A 14,769-nucleotide genomic window follows, 5' to 3' on the forward strand; every position below is an offset into this window, starting at 1 on the left:
TAGAAGCAAAAACAGAAATTGCTGAAGGAACTCAGCAGGTCTGTCAGCATCTGTGGCGAGAAAGCAGAGTTAATGTTTCAAGTCCAGTGACCCTTCTTCAGAACTTGAATTGAGCAGTGGTTGCCTGCTCAGAAGTTTGAGAGGAGAGCAAGGATGTTTTCCATGATTTGGAGGTGCTGGTGTTGGGCTGGGGTGTGCAAAGTTAAAAATCACACTGCACCACGTTATAGTCCAACAGGTTTATTTGAAAGCACTAGCATTCGAAGCGCTGCTCCTTCATCAGGTGGTTGTGAAGAATAAGTTGTAAGACACAGAACTTATAGCAAAAGTTTACAGTGTGATGTAATTGAAATTATATATTGAAAAAGACCTGGATTGTTTGTTAAGTCTCTCATCTTTTAGAATGACTGTGTTGGTTTCAGTTCTTTCATATTGTAAATCGCAGTACTTTTTTAAAGTTACATTCTCAAATGAACTTTAATAATAGGTGCGACTTTGGCTCAGATAATGCATTTAAAATGTGAGGTGTCTTGTGTGAGACTCTGTGCCCCAAACTTCAGACTGATTCTAATCTAAAAAAGGGATTTACAGAATCTTACATGGATTCATGCAGTTTTTGAGCGACATAAACTGTAATTCTGCAAGTACAAAATCACTCCGCAAACTTATGTGGGTGCATGTGTGTATGGGGGTGGGGGGAAGAATGAGTTTGTTATTGTTGCGAGAAATGGGAATGTGTTTAATTGCAGACTGACGAGCTTTTTGACCCAGAGGAATCATATGAAGTGGGAGTTCCTCCCACTCTGACGTCGGCGGTTTACAGGTGTAGGGATTGTGCTGGAAGTTATTGAGGGTTGAAGTGAGTGGGAACAATGTGATCCAGCAGAAAGGGTTTTCGGAAGATGGAGAGCTGGCTGCTTAAATCTTACCTGCTCCTTGTATTGTCCCTTGAGGCAGTCAGGACATCTGGTGCTGGGGACAGCAATGGTAAGTGTGAGAATTCTTAAGTTGAGATTTCTGAAAATGACGGATCTGACGTTGTCTACCGCAGTGCTTTCTTTTCTCTGAGCGTGTGCTGTGTAAAGTTTCTGGTTAATCAAGTGGTGAGAAACTCTGAGCTGTGTGGGCGATGCCCCAGTTCGAATAATCCTGCGAAGGATTCAGATTTATTCATCCAGCTGAAGCGATGCAGTTCGAAAAGTATTCATTTGAGGCTGTTTACGAATTAGCTCACTCAAGAGTGTGATAGTTCTTCAACCACGTTGAGTTAATTGTTAATTTTAGCAAAACAAAAAAACCCCAGAATATTTCTGCTACAGTTCATTTTTTAAAGTAAGTCAATCCGAGAAAGTGACTTCAATTTTAAAGGTTTCATTGTGGTCCAATTCGATATGAATTTGTAAATATCTTACAACAAAGATGTACATTTATGCAACACATTTTCACAAATTTTACAACTTATAAATTTGTCCTCACTATTATGTTGGAAAGGCGGCGAATTTTGCGAAACAACAATGAAATAAAATGATTTTTTTTGTTGCGATATTGATCGAGAGACAAATAATGGCCCAATGCTGGTGATAACTTCCCTCATTCCCTCATACAATTTGTACTGTTCTTCAAGTGGTGTCAAAGAAAATGAATCTAAAAGTAATAAATGTTAAATTCATAAAGATTAAAAATGAATTTCCACCGATTTTAAAAAAAATAAAGCTGACAAATATATTTTGCGATTGACACATTTAACAAACACGAATAATATGCAAAGTGGATAGTTGGTTGCTTCCACAAACTATCACATTTTAAGTTCCAGTAGAAATAAAACCTTTGGAATTTAAATTGGTACCTTTCTCAATCCATTAGTGCATAGGTGTGAATTGTTTTGGGAAGTGGCTGCTGGAAAACTAAAAAGAATAGTGATGTTAAAATGCATTATCAGTGATTGGCTCAGTGACAGGTTTTCTACTGATGTAAATGCAATCACTAGACACATAATTCATGACCATCCAGTTCAGTTCTTATCCTTTTAATATGTAAAGATTTAGAAAACAAGAATGCACATTTTAAATCTGGGTGTTGTGGGATCATGGGCTAACTTAGACTCATAGAGATGTACAGCACGGAAACAGACCCTTTGGTCCACCTCGAACAGATATCCTAAATTAATTTAGTCCTATCTGCCAGCATTTGGCCCATGTCCCTCTAACCGCTTCCTATTCATAAACCCATCCAGATGCATTTTAAATGTTGTAATTGTACTAGCCTCCACCACTTTCTCTGGCCACTCATTCCAAACATGTACCACTCTCTGCATGCAAAAGTTGTCTCTTAGGTCTCTTTTAAACTTTAGGCTCTTAGACTCCCCTCTCACCCTAAGCCTAGTCATGTTGACTATCACTAATCAGTCCTTGCCTTTCCAAATACATGTAAATCCTGTTCCCTCCACCACCGATGTCAGGCTCACCGGTCTATTGTTCCCTGGCTTTTCCTTACCACCTTTCTTAAATAGTGGCACCACGTTAGCCAACCTCCAGTCTTTTGTTACCTTGCCTGTGACTATCAATGATACAATACCTCAGCAACGGGCCCAGCAATCACTTCCCTAGCTTCCCACAGAGTTGGATCATGAGGGTTGGTGAGTGAATGTAGGTTTGTGTGAGTTAGCATCCAATTTTGGATAGCATCTTTGGAGAGAAAAGAGTGGCTTTTTCAGGTTGATAACCATTCATCACAGTTAGATTCAGACAGTCAATACACTAAGAGAATGTTGGACATTTTCTCAAATCAGATAAACGCCTTAAAACTTAATTTGTATGTCAATTTATCTGTGAATGGAGAAGTACATTGGAACTGAACAAAAAAGTACAAACCTACAAGTGTTGGAAGAACCTAAATAAAAATTTTGTCAGTTAAGGTTCTAACTAAATTTCACCAAGGTTGAAACTTTATTGCTGGAACAGCACAGCAGGTCAGGCAGCATCCAGGGAACAGGAGATTCGACGTTTCGGGCACAGGCCCTTCTTCAGGAATGAGCAGAGAGTGTTCAGCAGGAGAAGATAAAAGGTAGGGAGGAGGGACTTGGCACCAGGAAGAACACAGTCTGAGATAGACACTGTCAGCACCAGGAAGAACACAGTCTGAGATAGACACTGTCAGCACCAGGAAGAACACAGTCTGAGATAGACACTGTCAGCACCAGGAAGAACACAGTCTGAGATAGACACTGTCAGCACCAGGAAGAACACAGTCTGAGATAGACACTGTCAGCACCAGGAAGAACACAGTCTGAGATAGACACTGTCAGCACCAGGAAGAACACAGTCTGAGATAGACACTGTCAGCACCAGGAAGAACACAGTCTGAGATAGACACTGTCAGCACCAGGAAGAACACATTCTGTGACAGACACTGTCAGCACCAGCATGAACACAGTCGAAGATAAACACAGTCGAAGATACCACAACAACGCGACGGTCGGAGGAGGAGCGTCTTATCTTCCGACTGGGAACCCTCCAACCACAGGGGATGAACTTGGACTTCACCAGTTTCTTCATCCCCCCTCCCCCCACCTTGTCTCAGCCGAATCCCTCCAGCCCGGCTCCGCCTTCCTGACCTGCAGTCTTCTTGTTGACCTCTCCGCCTCCATCCTACTCCGACCTATCACCCTCACCTTGACCTCTTTCCACCTATCACATTTCCAACGCCCCTCCTCCAAGTCCCTCCTCCCTACCTTTTATCTTCTCCTGCTGAACACTCTCTGCTCATTCCTGAAGAAGGGCCTGTGCCCGAAACGTCGAATCTCCTGTTCCCTGGATGCTGCCTGACCTGCTGTGCTGTTCCAGCAATAAAGTTTCAACTTTGATCTCCAGCATCTGCAGACCTCACTTTCTCCTCGTAAATTTCACCAAACCAAGCCACAAAGAGTAATCACATTTGATGGCAACAATTGATGACATCATAGAGAAAGCACATAATAGTAAACATTTCCTTAACTTGACCTCATTCAGCATATCATCAAATCTAGCTTGTATGCTGTTGAGTGTTACCAGCATTTTCTGTTTTATTTTTGAATCTAAACACTGGCAGTTCTCCTTTGGCCAATGTCAACATGTCCATCAGTAAACAACTCCACAGGATTGCTGTAAATCTTCCAGAAGATTCAAGATATCTTACAATATTCTCCATGTTCATGACTTCTTCATTACAAAAGACTCGCCTTCATAATAAACTCAGCATTTGAGGTTTATCAGGAGATGATCCAGCCTGCATTTCAAAGCATGCTGAACACGAGTAATGACAATGCCAATTGTCGTCACACAATTTCTGCACAAAACAACATCATTGTCAAATTATGTGCTGATACTTCAGTGATTTTGACAAACTGAAATGTGTTACATGCTATACGTAGACCCAGTGGTCACCCCATGTAATGTCAATGACCAGAAACTTCATTTCATGTCAGAAAGCAGACCAAGAAAGAACTTCAGTAGCTACATGACCCTGACATTATTGGAGAAGGTGTGATGATTCCTTAGCTCTCACTCACACAAGAAAGCCAATAATGAGAACTTGAATAGAATCTGCACTGTTAGGCATCAGCAAACCAGGCTTTACAATGTGAAAAAGAGGCCAGCAGCATCTGAGGAGCAGGAAAATCGATGTTTTGGGTAATAACCCCTGGTCCTCACCCTCCACCCTACCAACCTCCGTATACATCGCATCATTCACTGTCACTTCTGCCATCTACAAGCAGGCCCCACCAGTAGGGACATATTTCCCTGTCCATCCATATCAGCGTTACAGAGAGAATATTCCCTCCGCAAGTCCCTCATCAGATCTATGGCCCCCTATCAACAAACACACCACTCCCGGCATCTTCCCATGCCACCACAGGAAGTGCAAAACCTACGCCCACTCTTCACCTCCCCCCTCACCTCCATCCAAGGCCCCAAAGGATCCTTCCAGATCTGACAGATATTTACCCATTCCTTCACCAGTGTCATCTCCTGTATCCGCTGCACCCGATTTGGTCTCGTCTATATCAGGGAGACTGGATGCCAACTTGCAGATCGTTTCAGAGACCATCTCTGGGAAACCCACACCAACCAACACCACCATCCCGTGGCTGAACACTTCAATTCCCCCACCCGCTCTGCCGAGGACAAAACAAAATGAGACATTACAACCATTTATGAGGCCTGTGAAAGGATGTGATAAGAAAGCATCTGTGAACTAAACTGCTCACACATTAACAGCTCTACTCCATGTTCAAAGTGAGCCCGCTGTAGCAACCCCATCGGATATTGTATAATATAACAACTGATTTGTGATCTCACACTCATTTTGAGGAAATATGATGTCGATATGTTACATCATGGTCACCAAGGATTTGTCAACATCAAATAGGGTCATGGAATCATACAGCACAGAAACAAGCCTATCGGCCCAACATGTACATGCTGACCAGGTTTGCTAAACTGAACAAGTCCCATTTGCATACACTTGGTCCATATCCATCTAAACATGCCTATCTTTGTACTGTCATGTGTCTTTTGTATGTTGTGATTGTATTGGCCTCTGGCAGCATGTTCCATATACACAGCACCCTCTCTGTGAAAACGTCCCCTTAGTCTCTTTTAAATCTTCCCCCCTCACCTTAAATCTATGCCCTCTCGGTATGGACTCCCCTAACCTGGGAAAAAGACCTTGGCTGATAACTTGGGGAAACGTTTATGTTCTGAGGAATTGACCACACGGCTGAACTCAAAATTAGTTTGTTTTTGATATTTTAAGCATCCTCAATATTAAATCTGTTTGACCCTGTTGAGTTGTCTGGCCTACTTCTTAGGCCATGGGTTAAAGTTTTAATTAATCTTACAGATTTCCCGCTGGTGAAATCTTCCTTGTTGTCTTTAAAATTGTGCTAGACCCCAATCATGGAAACAGTCACATGAATTATTAACAAAAACAGTCAACCAAAGCTTGATCTGATTTTTGCCTTGTTTGAAATTTCTCTCTGTCTGAAAAGTGACAGCAAAGACCTCTTTAAATTTAAAAACCACCTGAGTTTCAATCATCAAAAAAAAATCACATCCATTGGCTGAGAACTAATGGAGAAGTCAAGAGATTTAAGAATACCTTGCAAAATGTGACATTAGAAAAGAGATAAAACATGGAACAGTGCGGCACAGTACAGGCCCTTTTGGCCCAAGATGGTGTGCCGAACATTTATCTTAATCTAGGATCAACCTAACCTACATACCCCTCAATTCACTGCCGTCCATGTGCTTGCCCAGCAGTCGCTTAAGTGTCCCTAATGTCTCTGACTCTACTACCGCCACTGGCAGTACATGCCACGCACAGACCATTATCTGCCTCTGACATCTCCCCTATACCTTCCTCCAATCACCTTAAAATTATGCCCCCTTGTGACAGCCACTTCTGTCCTGGAGAAAAATCTCTGGCTATCTACTTTATCTATCTACTCATTACCTTGTACAGCTCTATCAAGTCACCTCTCTTCCTTCTTCTCTCCAGTGTGAAAAGCCTAAGCTCACTCAACTTCTCTTCATAAGATAAGCCCTCCAATCCAGGCAGCATTCTGGTAAATGTCCTCTGCACTCTCTAAAGCATCACATCCTTCCTATAATGAGGTGACCAGAACTGGACACAATATTCCAAGTGTAGTCTAACCAGGGTTTTATAGAGCTGCAGCAAATCCTCTCAGCTCTTAAACTCAATCCCTGTGTTAATGGAAGCCAAAATGCTATATGCCTTCTTAACAACCCTGTCAACTTGGGTGGCAACTTTAAGGTATCTATGTACATGGATCCCAAGATCTCGTCGTTCCTTCACACTGCCAAGAATACTGTCCTTAACTTTATATTCAGCATTCAAATTTGACCTTCCAAAATGAATCACTTCACATTTATCTAGTTGAACTCCATCTGCTACTTCTTACCCCAGCTCTGCATCCTGTCAATGTTTTGTTGTAGCCTGCAACAACCCTCGACTCTACCTACAACACCACTTTGTGTCATCGGCAAATTTACCAACCACCTTTCCACTTCTTCATTTAAGTCATTTATAAAAACTACAAAGAGCAGAAGTCCAAGAACAGATCCCTGTGGGACACCACTGGTCACCGACCTCCAGGCGGAATACTTCCCATGCACAACCACTTGCTGTCTTCTTTTGGCCAGCCAGTTCTATATCCCGATAACCAGATTTCCCTGTATCCCAAACCTCCCAACTTTCTGAGTGACAGTAAAGCACTGTCTCAGTACTGTGTTAAAGTTAAGAGAGGATTTGAGGAAAAACATTTTTTGGAATCTGGAATGCATTGCCTGGGAGGGCTGTAGTGGCTGGAAACCTCACAACTTTTGAAAAGGGTAATGTTATAACATTCAAGGCTATGGGCCAAGTACTGGAAATTGTGGGGATAGTGTAGATAGGTTGACGCAGACTTGATGAACCAAAGAATCCAGTCTGTGTTGTATGACTGACTCTATAAAGTATTGTCTTGAATGCTACCTACTGAAACAAGGCTGACAGGTGCAAAGTAAGAGGATGCAATATCAGGAGGAAAGGGCTGGAAACTCTGATTAAACTAGATAGCTGCAGTTGAAGAGTTAGCAGTAGGGTTGGTTTAATATTCACTGTTGTAATTTCTGTTTCTGTAGTGTGTAAAGATGGGTAGGCAGAGTCAAGATTCAAGAGAATGGGTTTGTTCAGGTGTTCCTTACTGGTGCCCACCTGTTATCAGTACTTTTAAAATGAACCTTTTGTATTCAGAGTTGCATGTATTCTTGTTCATTCATTCATTCATTCATTCACAGGACATGGGCATCGCTGACTAAGCCAGCATTTACTGCTCATCCCTCATTGGGTTAAGTGCCCCAGTTAAGCATTCACCACATTGCTGTGGGCCTGAAGCCACATGTAGAGCAGATCACGTAAGGATGGCAGTTACCTTTTGTTAAAGGAGATCAGTAAACCAGAAGGGTTACCAGATAGTATTCTGGAATGAAGAGTATAAACTGATCATTTGGAACAATGGGAGATTTAGTGATGGTGGATAATAGTTGAAAAGTATCATGGGTAATTTGGTGATGGGAAAAAGAAACCATTCAGTTGTGCATGAAAACAGTTTTGGATCTGAAAAAGAAGAATGAGGAGTATACAGAAGCTTTTGTGCAATTACCCCTTTGGTGTTCCTTGTGCTTAATTGGGTTAAAAGTTCATTCCAGATTGTAGAATTCTAGTCTGGCAATTGCTGATAGCTTATTTTTAAAAAAACTCCACTTTTTACTCGAAAAAAGTCTCCCTCTTGCTTCAACTTGCTGTCCTTGCTTTTCTGGTGAACAACAAATGGTGAGATTTGTTGTCAGGATAAGGGAGTGATTTTAATAGAGTATAGAGAGTTGGTTCCCAGAATTCACCTTAATTCAAGCGTTAATTCACTGTAGTCTTCACTTATGGCTCTGGCCACAGGGACATCCTTCCCTGCATGCCGTTTGTTGTTGATCTTAATCTGTAAACTTCATTCTACATTACTTCCTTGAAACTACTCATAGAATCCCTCTGGAGGGAAGCAGGCCATTTGGCCCATCAAGTCCACACCAATCCTCCAAAGAGCATCACACTCAGACCCACCTCATCCCTGTAACCCTGCATTTCCTATGGCTAACCCACATAGCCTGCATATCCCTGGATACTATGGACAATTTAGCATGGCCAATCCATCTAACTTGCACATCTTTGGACTGTGTAGGAGGAAACCAGAGCACCATAAGGAAACCCACGCAGACATGGGAGAATGTGCAAACTCCACATAGACAGTCCCACCGGGTTCCTGGTGCTGTGAGGCAGCAGTGCTAACCACTGAGCCATTATGCTGCCACTCTTCCTGCCATTGAAACCTTTTCAAGCCAGCTTTTTGAACTGTTCTTTAGACAGCTCTTCTGGGTAATATCTGCTTAGTGCCCAGGCTACCTCTGGAAGCATTTTAGAATGGACAGTCAGCACCCCTTCTGTCCTATCACTACAACATCCAGATTTCTGGCCTTATTCATGTGTCTTTAATGCCAGTATTTTTTGTTATACCTGCTTGGATGCTAGGGACAGGAGTAAACATTAGCATCTGTTCTTGAGGAAATTTATAAGACAGAACAAGCACTCATTACCATTCAATTCTCTGCAAATGCAAACCTTCTGTGAAGAGGAAAGCACAGCTAGATATCCATGAGCAGGGGAAGGATTGTCTCACTTTCTTTGCCAGTACAAAGTGAATTCTCACAAGACTATTGGAAGTCCTTCACATTTATAGGTGCATATCCCATGAGCACACATCTTCTTGAGCACTCAATATATGTGATTGTAAGTAGATGCAGAGGAAAACTTAAAACTTAGAGAGAGAGTATGAAAGCCAGGATTTAAAGTACTTGTGAAACTCAATGGTGATGTTGGAAAGCCAATAACCCTTTATGATAACCAACTATTTGTTATCACCAAAATGGATCAGTGATCACCACTAACTGATTTGCAAATCATTATTTAGAACAGATCATTCTTCAAAGCACTGAAACACCATTTGTAAGCATTGAATCCGATTCCAATGTTGACATTCCAGATTAAGATTCTCAGAGACCATCCTGATGCTGTACTCATGAGAAGAAAAATGTTCAACGCAATTAACTGTTTCTGTTACAAAATGAACTATTATCAGTTGGTGAACAAATCTTTTATCTCATTATATATGTTATGAATACATTATTAAATCTGAAAGTGTAATGCACTAAACAGTCAAGTTTATGCTGCAGTTTATTGCTTAAATTTCTGAAAGTAAGCCACTTGAAGCATGCTCTGTCTCTCAGTTACTAGCAAAGGGAGTGAGATGCAGGGCATTATAAATTACATTGTTCTTTTTGGCCACTTGATGCTACCTTACACAAAGAGCCACAAGACACAGACTGCTGGGAAGGATAGTAAAGGATCTATATGAAACTGTTAAGGCAGTTCTAAATCTAGATGTCTCTGATTGAATATTTAACTATTTCTGTTTTTTTGCTGAAAAAATATTAACAATGTGAAATCATCTGTTTTATAACTTCCTGTTATGTGTTTACTACTGATGATTACAACCTATAGTTATTGGAAATCCACAGATCTTTTCCAAAAATTTTTGTTGGCTGTTCCTTTACTCAAGGAGGATGTGCACACAATGTTCCAAGTTTTTGTCATGAATTTTTGTGACTGAACAGGCTAATTCTTCACCTTTTTGAGCATATGGTCAGGATGTCCCATGCGATGGTGGGATCCAGAGTGAGGGTTGATGTACTTTCCTTTTTATCTCTGCCATTGCTCTACCTCTTTAAAATGTTTGGACTCAAAATGTGATACAGCTTGATGGATAAGTTGTTGCCATTCGAATGATTAGTAGCAAATTTCACCCAATCGATGTCCTTTTTAAAAATTTGTTCATCGGATGTGCATGTCGCTGGCTGGGCTGGCATTTATTGCTCATCCCTAATTGCCCTTGAGGAGATGGTGTTAAGTTACCTTCTTGAAGTGCTGTCATCCATAGGTTGGAACTATATCCTCAGCTGTTAGGGAAGGAGTTGTAGGATTTTGATCACGTTTCAGTGAAGAAGTGGCTTTGGCTTTGGCTTTGAGGGGAACTTGCAGGTGACGGTGTTCCATGTATCTGCTTCCCTTCTCCTTTCAGATGGTACAAATTGTGGGTTTGGAAGGCATTGTCTAAGGATCCTTACTGTAATGCATCTTGTAGACAGTACAGACTGCTGCCATAGTGCATTGGTGGTGGAAGGACTGAATTCTGAAGGTGGTGCCAGTCTAAATGTGGTGCCAATTAAGTTTTGCCCTGGATGGAGTTCAGCTTCTTGAGTCTCATTGGAACTGCAACAATGGAGATTCCGTTTCATTGCATTCCATCACATTCCTGACTTGTTGAATAGTCAGGAGCTGAGTTGCCCTGGCAGAAACTGAACTGAGCATCATTGAGCAGGTTATTTCTGGGGATTGAATTCTGTGTTCTTGACTTGCGACCTTGGGTTATTCTGCTCTGCGGTGAAGGCTGTTTATGGTTGTTCCAGATGGTTACTTACTTCTGCATTTTGTTTTGTTGAACCAGTCGTCATGATGATGATAATGTTCAAATCCAGTTGTCTGAACACAGGAATCAAATGCACCTGATTTTATTTTATCCCACTATTCTATTCTGAAATTGAGTTGGATTTGTGAAGATTTTCCAGATTGATCATTGAGTTGCATTTGGGATTCCTTGTTCTGGTCTGTCTCCTTTACAGCTGAGGCATTGATCTTCCTCTTTAATTTTTGGATCCTGTAAGATCTTGGTGATAATTGAATGTTCATCAATTGAACAAGTCAGTTATCTGTCCAGGAGGCATCACTTTCCTTGATATGATCGTCACTTAATTGTTGATTTGAACGATTACATAATCCAGGAGATGCAGAGTTTTAATCTAAGATGTCTCCACATGGTTTGGACCTTCCTTCTGGCCATGCTGTGCCCATGTTATCAGCAAAAGGAGATAATTTGCAATTGCTTTTCCCACCCCAGTTTTCCTAATAGTTCCACTCTCCAGACATCAGAGTCACTGACCATCCTGGCATTAAAGTCTTCCAGAAGTATGATTGTTTCTCCTTTTTTTTGAGGTTACAGTAAGGATTCATTGAGGTTGGAACTTTTTTTTTGTAACATCTTCATTAAAATCAAAGTTCAGAGAGAAATGCTGATTTACTGATTACAGCTGATCTTTAGGTATGAGTAGTTGGGACACAGTTGGGGAATTCTGGCAGCACATTTAACATCCTCTTCCCTGTGGCAAAACTAATGTCTGCAAATATTGTACATCCAGGAAAACAAGTTGGCAGTAACAGCAAAAATGAGCTAATGTTCGGCTTATGCCCGAAATGTCAATTCTCCTGTTCCTTGGATGCTGCCTGACCTGCTGCGCTTTTCCAGCAGCACATTTTCAGTAATGTTCAAATGAGAAATGTTCAAATACAGGTCACTACCAAGCTCTGTTCAATTCTCAACCTGAATCCACCAAACACATGCTGGCATCTCCCTGAATGGCAAATGACATTAAGGAAACGGTAAGGGAGAACAAGGCCTTCTCTTCTCACATGTTCTGGCAGCCAGCTATAGGTTCATTTTTTGTCTTGACAGCAATCTGTGTGTGTAGTTACCCTCTTAACAATCTAGGTGGACAAAGTTAAAAATCACACAACACAAGGTTATTGTCCAACAGGTTTATTTGGAAGTACAAGCTTTCGGAGCGCTGAGTGGTGTTTTGTGATTTTTAACTTTGTCCAAACCAGTCCAACGCCGGCACCTCCATGTCATAACAATCTAGATGTGAGAGCTGTATGGAACTGAAGGCAGACAGCACAATAATGTAAATTCAGTCTCATAGAAAACCCGTTGTCTTCTGGAGGAGGCATATCACACAGGTGTCTGAATCTGTTTGTGGAATCTGTTGCAGGGAGCAGCTGGTATCGTGGCTGCTATAATTTCACAGTCTTGGACATCTGGGAGCCAATATTCCAGGCATCGAACTTGATTGGACCTGCTTTCTGCGCAAAGTGTTGTTTTCAGAAAAGGTAAGGTTGATTTCATGCAATTTCAAAGCCTGTATCAAAGAAACTATTTGAAACGTTAACCTCGACTATTTCACATGAATCTACCAAATGCCAATGTCATGTCACCACACTTGCTATCATATCCAATGCAAATAATCCCAATTGGTATTGTGACACAAAATGGATTTCTGCTTTTCAATTTGGACAGCCCCAATTAGCTCGGGTATCAAGAAGGAGCAGCAATTTATGTTAACCAAGTGAAATCTCTTATGTTCTTTGATCAGAATGATCTGTGAAAAACTGGTCTGTATAAGGCAATCTTTGTCACTGAGCTTCATTGTGAGCCCTTGTCAGAAATTCATTTGTGCCACCTGATATCATAACTGCTAGATAGTTTATCGACATGTGCTGGATGTTTGTACTGAATAAAGATAGTTCCTTAACCCTCTGCAGGGAGATTTTATTGGTAGTTCATTCCAGTGTTGCAGAGATAAAACTATAATTTCCAACAGTGGTTGTTTTGTAACAGTCTGGTTGTCATGTATGACCTCCACTAGGAGTTCTTCAGCCATCTTGTACTCTATTAAGGTGTTGAGTCTGTTAATCTTTTATTTGTCTGACTGTCTCAAATAATTAGCTTGAACTTCAAAAAGAGATACTGAGATAACACATGATTTGGAGGTGCCGGTGTTGGACTGGGGTGTACAAAATTAAAAATTACACAACACCACATTATAGTCCAACAGGTTTATTTAGAAGCACTAGCTTTTGGAGCGCTGCTCCTTTATCAGGTGGTTGTGGAGTATAAGATCGTAAGATACAGAATTTATCGCAAAAGTTTACAGTGTGATGCAACTGAAATAATATATTGAAAAAGACTTGGATTGTTTGTTAAGTCGCTCATCTTTTAGCATGACTGTGAGAAACGAAGCTCACTCACTTCAATAATTTCAGTCCGAGACAAGATCTGAATCAGTAGTGTCATTTATTTTGCTCTTGCAAGAGGGATGTGGTGTCTACTGTGTACAAAGGCAGTCATACACACACACTTAATTCAACTAGTACACAATTTATGTAATTTGTTTCCCTTCTCTCCTCCCATTGCTCCTCTCCTGTTTACATCTCCCAGTTCTCTAAGACTGGCGCCCATTACTCTTGTTCATCTCTTGCCTTATCAGGTCTAGTCTGTGACAAAATGCTTATTTCTGGCCTCACAAGGCCGTTTGACCACCTCCCTCTGTGGTCCATTGTTAGGTATATCCTCCTTTGCTACCATCCATTTCCCTTACTTATTATGATCTTATGACCTCATAACTTCTTGATTGTGGTTTGTTCTTGTTTTTGCAGAAGCGGGAAACAGATGCTTATAACTACTGTTTGTACAGGCATATCTAGCTTAACCCCCTCCCCTCACAGCACCTTATCTATTTGTCTGTAACATCTACCATTGTTTGCAGGCACATTTCATTCTTGTATGCACATCTTAGCTAATACAAAAACAATTATGTATTTCCTTCACATAATTTTCATTCTTGTTGACTCAGCTCTTGGCTGAAACAATTGTACAAGAGTGTGAGTTCATTTACCTTGCATAAGTAATTATGATTGCAGAAGTAACACTACCTATATACCATAATGGTTTCAGTTTTTTCATATGTAAATCCCAGAATTTTTAAAAAAAGTTTTATTCTGACGTGAACTTGAACAATAGGTGCCATGTCGTCTCAGGTAATGCATTGAAGGTGTGAGGTGCCCTGTGTGACGCTGTCTGCAATTCAATGTCCAATGAGCAACCCTACCGTTATCAAAGTTATTAATAATCTTGAGTAATATTGGTCTTTAATAGAGCAGATGAAGATATATATGTTTAGGTTAGAGCCGAACCTGTAAAATGTATGTCTTCCGTGTTTGAGAATGATTAGATATGATGCCTCATGAGGAGGCAGTGTCACTAGACTAGTAACCCAGAGTTCCTAATGTTCTGGGGACATGAGTTGGAATCCTACCATTGCAGATGGTGAAATTTGAATACCGTTTTAAAAAAACTGGAATTAAAAGCTCGTCTAATGCTAACAATGTAATCATTGTCAGTTGTCTTAAAAAACCCATCTGGCTCACTAACATGCTTTTCGGGAAGGAAAC

General features: G+C 41.0%; 1 protein-coding gene across 1 annotated transcript in view; it reads left to right on the forward strand.

The window, feature by feature from the left end:
- Window positions 1-836: 836 nt before the first annotated feature.
- The window catches only part of LOC122550249 (polycystic kidney disease protein 1-like 1), a 291,308-nt gene continuing 277,375 nt past the window's right edge, over window positions 837-14,769 (forward strand). Inside the window, exons 1-2 of the mRNA XM_043691004.1 lie at window positions 837-987; window positions 12,531-12,648. Of these exons, the coding sequence (XP_043546939.1) occupies window positions 903-987; window positions 12,531-12,648 (203 nt within the window). The 5' untranslated portion in view covers window positions 837-902. The remainder of the gene's footprint in view (window positions 988-12,530; window positions 12,649-14,769) is intronic.

This window comes from Chiloscyllium plagiosum, chromosome 5 (assembly GCF_004010195.1).
Source record: "Chiloscyllium plagiosum isolate BGI_BamShark_2017 chromosome 5, ASM401019v2, whole genome shotgun sequence".
In the NCBI taxonomy this organism is placed as follows: Eukaryota; Metazoa; Chordata; class Chondrichthyes; order Orectolobiformes; family Hemiscylliidae; genus Chiloscyllium; species Chiloscyllium plagiosum.